The sequence below is a fragment of the Notothenia coriiceps genome, unplaced genomic scaffold, assembly GCF_000735185.1.
Source record: "Notothenia coriiceps isolate Sejong01 unplaced genomic scaffold, NC01 NC01_scaffold00004099, whole genome shotgun sequence".
NCBI classification, from domain to species: Eukaryota; Metazoa; Chordata; class Actinopteri; order Perciformes; family Nototheniidae; genus Notothenia; species Notothenia coriiceps.
In genome coordinates this window covers 112541-122099 of record NW_011336800.1, presented here as the reverse complement: position 1 = coordinate 122099, position 9559 = coordinate 112541, and the positions used below count along the sequence as shown (strand labels likewise).

Sequence of the window (9559 nt, the reverse complement as noted above, 5' to 3'; positions counted from 1 at the left end):
GTGGCTGTGTGTGTGGCTCGTGTGTGTGTGGTTGTGTGTGTGTGTGTGTGTGTGTGTGTGTGTGTGTGTGTGTGTGTGTGTGTGTGTGTATAACAACAGAATTTTCTACGGAGTAAAGGTGCACTGAATTATTTATTAAATACACACATACCATAATCAAAATAAGCTTGTAATTAATACTAAACAAATATTTATCAGGGAACAAATAACATTTGTTGTTTTGTTTTGAAGGGCCATGTTTAAGAGGCCTGTGGATATGTGTTACTACAACATTTATTATTTAGTAGCTTGATTATACAGCAATTTGTTCTTTTCACTCAAGGCCAACATACCCAAATGTATAAGGCTGATACATTTAGTGGAAACAGGTACAATATTAACATTTCCTATTTCTGAAATGTAGTCAAAGTATAGTGTGCTCTTTGGAGCCAGAGCTGATACTGGAGGGGTTAGACGGCCATGCCAGAGGCTAAATGTGTGTGTGTGTGTGTGTGTGTGTGTGTGTGTGTGTGTGTGTGTGTGTGTGTGTGTGTGTGTGTGTGTGTGTGTGTGTGTGTGTGTGTGTGTGTGTGTAAAGCGAGACACCTGTTCACTGGAGCTCTCTGCTTGAAGCACGCCACTCATTATTTATGTACTGTCTTTTCGGCTGGCTGTCAATGTGCTCTGTCTATTTGTCTGTACAGTAGACACACACACACACACACACACACACACACACACACACACACACACACACACACACACACACACACACACACCAGCTTTCTCTCTGAACTGGCCTATAGTGGAAGTGTGTAGATGTTTGGACATTTGCTGGTTTTGTTCCAGCATGTTCTGAAAAACGGGACTCATTTTATAATACACTTGTACATTGTGCAAGAGCTGGAAGAAACCCCTTTCTCTCGTTTAATGAATGTGAAATATTCACTCACTTTCATCTCTGTTTGGTCTCCACCAACTCATGGGTGTAAACTGCTGCTAAATGTGTCCGTCTGCTGTAACAGAAGGTTTTGAAAAGTAAGCCAGTTACTCATGTATAGTCACGGGTTTTCAGCTTTGTAAAGGTCATGGCAGGTTGTGTGAACCAAACTCGTTTTTAAACTTTTGTCTACTTTAGTCGACAGGCAGAAGTAAAGAGACAAATAACAGCGGATAGTCTAAGGTCCGTTTTCATGTATCCTGCCTTTTCATTTATTTCTTAATTTACTCAATTATATTCTAGTTCTTTTTTAATTTCCTGTCTTCTTCCTTTGTCTTTCAAAATGATAATCGCATGTTATTGTCTTTTTTCCTCCCTCTTTTCCTGCCGTCATCCCTCCTCTTTCTTCCCCCTCTTCTGTCCCTTCCTCCCTCTCTCTTTCTCTCCAGCGCTGTTGTCCAAGGATAGGACATGCTGCAGGTGATGGAGGTAAATCATCTAGGACATAATTAAGAGGCTTATGAGGAGGAGTGTGCGTGTTATGCATCACATTATAAAAAAAGAAACTGCAAACAGGCCTCATAGTTACACAAACGCTCATTCTCATTCACCGACAAACACACACACACTCAGCCTTAGGGGTCTGACCTTACGCAGCCGAGTTAAATACCTCTCCCGCCTCATTTGGCTGTCTGTGAACACACACACACACACACACACACACACACACACACACACACACACACACACACACACACACACACACACACACACACACACACACACACACACACACACTGCCTTCTGGTGTGTTTTAAGCACCAATGAAGGACCCATCAGACATGTTCATCTAGTTCCCTCACAAATTTGAATGTGTTCTGCTCACCCGTTGGCCCTTGAAGCCTCTGTGAGGAATTGTGTGTGTGTGTGTGTGTGTGTGTGTGTGTGTGTGTGTGTGTGTGTGTGTGTGTGTGTGTGTGTGTGATCAGGGACTCGGCCTGATCCCCTCTGGTATGTGCTTTCGGGAGTGTTTGTCAAAGGGCAGCAGCCCAGCCTGAAGTAACGACAAAAAAAAAGGCCTTCGCTGGCTTTCCTTCACACTCGCTGTTTAGTTTTAAAACTTTGGGCACGTGTAAAGTATTTTTATTTGTCTGATATTAAAGACTTTTCAGAACCACCTGCAATTTGGGGGGGAAAACCTTTCAAAATATGAGGAACCTTAATGTGGAAACATCTATCTGCTATAGATGATTTCTTAAAGGTGAGTTTTTACACTTCAGTATCTCACTTTTAATCATCTTTAAAGAAGGCAACAGGTTGTATGAATTACACACCTCTGTCAAACATGATCTGAATAAATTCTCCTTTGTGTTTTAAAACAAGGGTGCGATCCTGAGAATAAAAATGGTATTAAATATCTGAAAAATGTGTCGGCGTAGGTGAGTAACCGGGGTTATCAGAGGAGTCCACCTCTCATTCCAGATGTAAGGAGAAATAACGAGTCACATTTGGCGTCCTCTTGGTCGGACATTATGATTATTTCCTTACCGTTGCCCGCTGCGCTCTCGATTTCATTAGCTTTCCTCTTGGCCACATCCGCGAGCACCACCTCGCCTTTATCGCTGGCAACATAATGGAGGTCCTTTGAAGGGAAATGCAAGAAAGAAAGAAACGTGAGCGTTAATCTAAAATGAATCTAGGCTCCGATGACAATAGCTTCTTTTTTTTTTTGTTGGAGGGGTTGGTGGTGGGGAGGGGGTGTTTTGGCGGGAGAAAGAGGAAATGACAGAAGAAGAAAAGAAACGAGCCGTTTGAAGCCCGACATCAGAAAGAGCACCGGTTGGATGAAATGCTGGATTCTCCAAAAACTTTGAAATCAGCCCTCCCTCCCCCCTCATACCCTCGTCTCTCTCTTTTTGAACTAGGTAGGATGTTATCTGTCACATTTCAAAAGTGGGAGAGGAGGCGAGGGACTGTTCACCTTTCAGAGACGCTGGTATTCTCTCTTTACACAGAAACATATCCAGCCGAGCACATTACTATATCAGCCTCCGACAATATTGGAAACAGCGTGTCTCCTCTGTATCTCTCTGTTTGAGTCTGTCAGGGCCACAAAGAGAGATAATAATGCTAAATGATGTCTGAGGGTGGATGATTTAAAGCTCAACGCTGCCACATTAATATCCACACTGCATCACACAGCTGTTTTTACCAAAGGTGCTCTGGGCTACAAGCAAGGGTAAGGTCAATGTGTCTATTAAAATCCCTTTCGAATTCTCGAACTGTTGTTTTAATAAATTAGATTCAATTCAAATCTTAAGAGACATTCACCGCCTCCTGAATCCGTATTATTTCTAAGCAGATTTAAAGAACGTAGTGTGCTTACATGGGAAAGTGGACAAAATGAAAACTTCTTGATATAAGTTAACATGTTAAAAATGATTTTTGAGCTGTTGCATTATTCTCCCACAATGCAATACACAAAGGAAAGCTTTTCAATTACATGTCTACAAGATACAATATACTAATATCTATCAATGCAATACATAATAATAATGTTGTTATAATGTCGAAGTGGTTTAGTTTAAACAGATCCCTATGTGTGTTTGAATTTTGTACGCCAAACAGAAACAGGGGGGAAAAAAGCAAAACTATGGCTCTTCAATTGATGTATAATAGTATTTAAGACCAGTTGTTTTTATTCTGTAACTGCGGTTCCCAAAAATAACTAAAAAGAAACCCATGATATCCTGATATGAACCAGGACTGACCGATGAACACAGATCGCTGTCAGTGTGAGAAACTGGAGCAACAGCAGCATGACGGTATAACATTTGGTCTGGTGTCAGAAATGTCACTGATTTAAATCCCCAAGATCAGCTGTGAAGTAAATGAAAAACACACCCTTAACAAAAGTCAGCATGTTGCCCCGGCTGCTGCAGCGGAGCCCGTCGATAACCAGCAGCAACAGCTGAAAACGGACTGGTCAGCTCCCAGCAGCCTTTGAGAGGAAACCAAATGCTTGTGAAGGCGCAACATATACTGAATAGGGCACTAGGAAATAATATGTGTAATGTTTGTTGATTGTTAAGTGTTTACCTGTCCAGTGACTGCAGATGGGAATGAGCTGTTAGCTATAATGTAGCATAGCATCTCTTCTCTATTTGAGATGAATGTACATTATTTAATTTCATATTCTGTTCTTGTACATATTCTACTGACATGTATATGGACTTTTTGCTCTACTGTTTATTTTGTATTTTTGTATTTTATTATATATTGTTTGATATACCTCATTGTTGAAGGAGCTCAGGTCAGAAGAATTGCATTGCCATTTCTACACTGTAGCTTTGTGCATATGACAATAAAACCTTTGAATCTTGAATCTATGTTTAAACACATAATAATACATATAACTTTACATTGTGCGGAAAAGAAACACTGAAGTACCATTTTAAATTCAAAAAAGATAAAACGACAGATTTTCTCCAACCGTCCCTAATTGATTAAACAGAGAGAATCACACCCTTATCCCGGCTCCCAACGAGGAGCTCCTCAGAGTCGCGGGGTTTCCTCGGGCTGAGTGCAGGGGCTGAGGGCCCATCAAAGGTTACAGCGTGTTAAGGAAAGTCTTCCGCCTCAGCAACATCACAGGACATCAGTGCCATGACTCAGGGATGCTGTGGATAACCCTCAGCTGGCTAAAGCCCCCCCAGCTGGGCCTGCACCCGGCCCTAATACCCCCATATTGTTACCCTGCTTTTGTACCCCTGGAGGAAAAGGGTGGGGAGCAGAGAGGGAAAGAGGGGGGAGGATAAGAGAATGAGAGAGGTGCTGAAATTGAAGAGTATGAATGGGAACAGATTGGGTAATTATAGTGCGGTGCCTGCCCTCTGTGGCGAGGAGTTAGGAGGAAATGTGAAAATGGCCGACAACAAAATGGCCTCAAAAGAAGCTAAATCGGCTCCCAGGACTGAGGTGGCTAATTCTGTGAACGAGGACATGGCCCCTCAATTAGATATGAGTGAGGCTTCCTAATTGATAACAAACGGAAGATTAAAACAGGAGAGGAGGAATTACGCTGACATGATAGAGAGAGAGAGACACATGACATACAAGACGTGGAGAAGGCAGCATTGACTACAAGGGGAGAGAGAAAAGGAGAGCAGGGATAGAGAGAGGATGACATACAGAACAGAACAATATGAACATTTGAAGCCGGGGCGTTTTATTCCAGCTTAGCTCCTCATAATACTGTCTGAATCTGGAGAGAGGGACCCAGAGAAAGAATAAACGAATGAACAAACGAGAAGCGAGGGAGAGAGAGAGAGGAGTATCAGCCCGACTAAGAAGGGATAACAATAATACTGCATATAAAACCATCAGATATTACACCTCTTATTCCCAGACGCTCAAACGCGACACTAATCTTATTTATATAAGAGCTTTAGGGGTTGCAGCGCCTGATAAAGAGGGGCGTTTTAGTGGGCCATTTTTGGGGAGTGGAGGCGAGGGGGGGGGGGGGCGGGGGGGTGCGGGGGGGGGGGGGAGATGGTGGACACTAAGAGGCCGATATTGACTGATATTTGGGAAATAAATGAGGGATTAGGTCAACTGGCACACATTACTAGACGGGATCATGTCTGGATGTTTGCAGGCTGTCAGGATCGATGGGACGTACACACGTGAACGTTCAGTGTGGATTTGGACTTTTCTTTAGACATTGTGTGCACAGAGAAGATTGTTTAGAGAAACAAAAGTGCAGCATATGAACCACGCAGAGACTCCACGTATACAGTAGGTGCATGCTGTTGTGGGAAATGATGTTACATTTTTAAGAGTAATTCATTTTCAGCCTGAAACACGTGATTAACTTGAATTGTTAAAAGCATCCTATGAGCTATTTTGTTTACTTTAATTTGTAATTGTATAGTATATACACCATATACATTTAGTAGAGAATGGTAAACAATGTGATGCATTTAGTGTAGAGAAGTGGAAGTCAGGGAATGAGAGGAATAGTGTTACGGCCGCAATTGTAATAGTTTCGAAAATGTACACATCTTGTATGTTTGTAGCCTTTATTTAACCAAGTGAAAATCCCATTGAGATCAACGATCTCTTTTTCAAGGGAAACCTGTATACTGCAATTTTACTTTAATATTATCTATGTGTTGATTAGGGATATTGCTCTGGTATAATCTTACAAAAGGCTTAAATGATAAGATTAATTAATGAGTGATTGTGGACTTGTCTGCACTTCTTCCAAGATGTATTTCTTCTTGCCTGAATGTGAAATATCAGCACCAAACGGTCGACTTTATTTAGGTTTTGAGGGACTGACGTAGAGTCTTGATAATTACTTTTGATGACAAAACATTACTTAAGGCTTCATTGTAACCCCCTTGACATGGTCAAATGTCACAACCCCAATATATAAAATACATACATTAAAGACATTTGTCCCAGCAATTCAAAGTTCAACAAAGTAAAAAGGTACTCAAATGTTTTAGGGGGGTTTTCCCTTTACCAAAAACCAACAGTCAAATCAAATATTGGCAATTAGACTGGACACAAATCCACATAGGCACAAGCACGCAAACATGAAAACACATTTTCACTAATGTGACACTCGGCATAATCCCTGGACATGAGCGCACACACACACACACACACACACACACACACACACACACACACACACACACACACACACACACACTTGTTTTCTGACACACCTGTTATCCAGGAGCCTTGTGTTTGAACACTTCTATCAGATAGGTGTTGAGGACTTAACGCTTTAATAACGTTGATTATTCATCTGAGCGACAACAAGGAGCTTATTGCAGAAGACGTGCGATACCTCCGAGCCCGGCGTCAGATAGGGAGGAAGATAGGAAGTGAACCCAGTGTGAGCGTATCTAACAAGAAACAGTACAAGCCCTCATTGGGGAACAAAAGCAGAATCTGCTATCACACAATTTGATTTAATTAACAAGCTACATCAAGAGGAAAAGACCCAGGAAGAAGAAGAGGAGAAAGAGGGAGGGAGGTGGAGAGAAAAACAACTTGTCGCCGGCTTGACTCGGCTGACGAATGACCTAATTGGTTACATTATCAACTCATTATCAAAGGCTAATTAGGGCGCTACAGAACAGCGCCAATTATGGGAAAAAACATGCAAATGACTCAGTATAACCCCCTGCTACTTCCTCCACATACATCCCCCAACTCCACCTCCACCTCCCCCAACCAACTGTTCCTCCTCCCCTTCAATTTAGCCCGACACTAAAGTGTTTCATTTGAACAAAAGGCTTCTTTTGGAGGCTTGGAGGGCTTCTATTGTTAGATAGGAAACAATGGGGCTTGAGGGCAGGGGGTCTTGTGATAGAGGGGGGTGTATCATGCTGGGCATTTTTTACAAGAGGTGTGAGTTAACTGTGTGTGTGTGTGTGTGTGTGTGTGTGTGTGTGTGTGTGTGTGTGTGTGTGTGTGTGTGTATTTTATCAAGTCGATGGTGCGTTATTGAGTTCTGTGGGCCCGTTTGGAAGTTAGAGAGAGTTGTGTGGGAGGCGGGGGTTGCCCTCATTAACCCCCCCCACCTCCGCTCAATCAGCTGACCAGCAGGTTAAGGCAACAACACAACCTAATTAGAGCGGAGGACAGAGCGAGGGGTGAAATGTCAACGTCCCGTTTTTCTTTTCTCTTTGTGGCTCTTTGCAGATGACGCGCTGCTGCTCTCTTGGTCGCTGACTGAGCGCTCATTGTGAGAGAACTTTGTTACACATCGAGGGTCACGACGGGTATTAGTTATGATGCAGTAGTCTGTGGTTTTTATTATAGGGTCAGATGTCTGGAGATTTATATAATGGCTACAACTAAAGGGTTTACAAATGCTGTCTTATTAAGCCTTTTACATTTGTTTGTATGAGGTGTAAAATAGGACATTTAGTTTAACATGTGAGAAGAACTTGGAGAGATGTCACGTTTTTTTGCTTGTATGTTGTCTTTTAATGACATCAACCTGCCAGGGACTGCAGATGAAAATTAGCTCCACTAAAGTGCTTGTGTTGATTACTGTGCAATGTGCCTTTTTAAATAAATGAACCACTTGACAGCGACACACTAACTTTACAAAATCAGGTTTGAAGATCCAATACTGCACCTTATTTGTACAATTACTCTGGTTACTTGTGAGCTGACCCCCATTTGTTTATAGTGCCTTAAATTGTGGCCTATGATTTGTAGTTTCATTCTCTTACTGGCTCCAGACACAGACCTAAAGAAAGCGTTCACATTAGTCACTAGTCATTGTCCAACTTGATGGTAAAACCAATGTGTTTTACAATAGTCCCTGAAATGTCATTCTTCTCCTATTATTATATCTAAAATCTATATGAAACAATGTGTCCTGACACCGACGAGGATTTTTGACAAGCTAATGTAAATATACTACATGTATATAAACGAACAGTATGTGTGGGAATATTTACTGTGAAAGGACATTTTTTAGGAAGGAAACACTTTGTTGACATATCACGTTGGAAAGTATTTCAAACCCAATGCTACGAATTATTTGCAGATACGATTCCAGCTCCATCTCCTGTTTCCCCCTCACTTATCTCGACACCTCCAAAGTGACGGAGCAAGACCTTGTTTCGCTTCCCTCTCACCTTTTTTTTTTTGTCATATAGCTTTCCATCCACACCATCCTCCCCTCCTCTCCACACTCTGAAAAAGTCATTATTTTGGTCAAAAGTCACCATGGGCGACTCTTTCTCATTAAAGAAACCAGTAACCTTTTTAACCCATTTCCAGGACCTCTTCGTAAACTTGTTAGAAACCACTTTTTCACATACTTGGGACTAGAATTTTGTGAGTGTGTCCACGAGTCCTTTTCGTTCCTTTCCTCCATGTTATATGTTTGTTGAAAACACTTCTATGATTTACACTTGTTTACACAAACCGTTTATATTCAGGTCGGTTGAGTGATGTCTTGAGATGAAATCGGTCCTTGTAACACAAGGTAAGTAACTCTTACAAAAGGACACACACGCACACACACACACACCACACACACACACACACACACACACACACACACACACACACACACCACACAACCACAACACACCACCACCACACACACACACACACACACACACACACACACACACACACCACACACACAGTCTCTCCGTCCACACTAGAGCCGATACCCCGGCGGATAGAAGGGTGTTGGAGGTACCGGAGCCGAGCCGGAACAAGGAGAGGAGAAGGGAAGATTGAGCGAGAAAGAAGGTGAGGTGCGACTTTTTTACGAAGAAAGATACGCAAACTGGGGGAAAAAAGTACCCCGGGGAAAAACGAGGTACGAAGTGGTTGTGGGATTCTGTAATTATGTGTGTGTGTGTGTGTGTGTGTTGTGTGTGTGGTGTGTGTGTGTGTGTGTGTGTGTGTGTGTGTGTGTGTGTGTCCGTGTGTGTGTCCGTGTGTGTGAACGAGGGAGTTAGTGTGAACTATCGTGACCAAGGTTAATGGAGGGGTGATTCAATCACCGACGACCTTCGGCTTACACTTTTCCACCTAAGCTCGGACACCTGGAACTTTCTCTGCGCGTTTTCCTTCCTCTTCCTCTCC

The 9559-nt window shown here is 42.4% G+C and overlaps 1 protein-coding gene across 1 annotated transcript in view; it reads right to left on the bottom strand.

The window, feature by feature from the left end:
- The window catches only part of wdpcp (WD repeat containing planar cell polarity effector), a 59278-nt gene that overhangs the window by 10848 nt on the left and 38871 nt on the right, over positions 1-9559 (bottom strand). The window contains exon 10 of the mRNA XM_010767192.1: positions 2468-2561. Coding sequence (XP_010765494.1) covers positions 2468-2561 — 94 coding nt within the window. The remainder of the gene's footprint in view (positions 1-2467; positions 2562-9559) is intronic.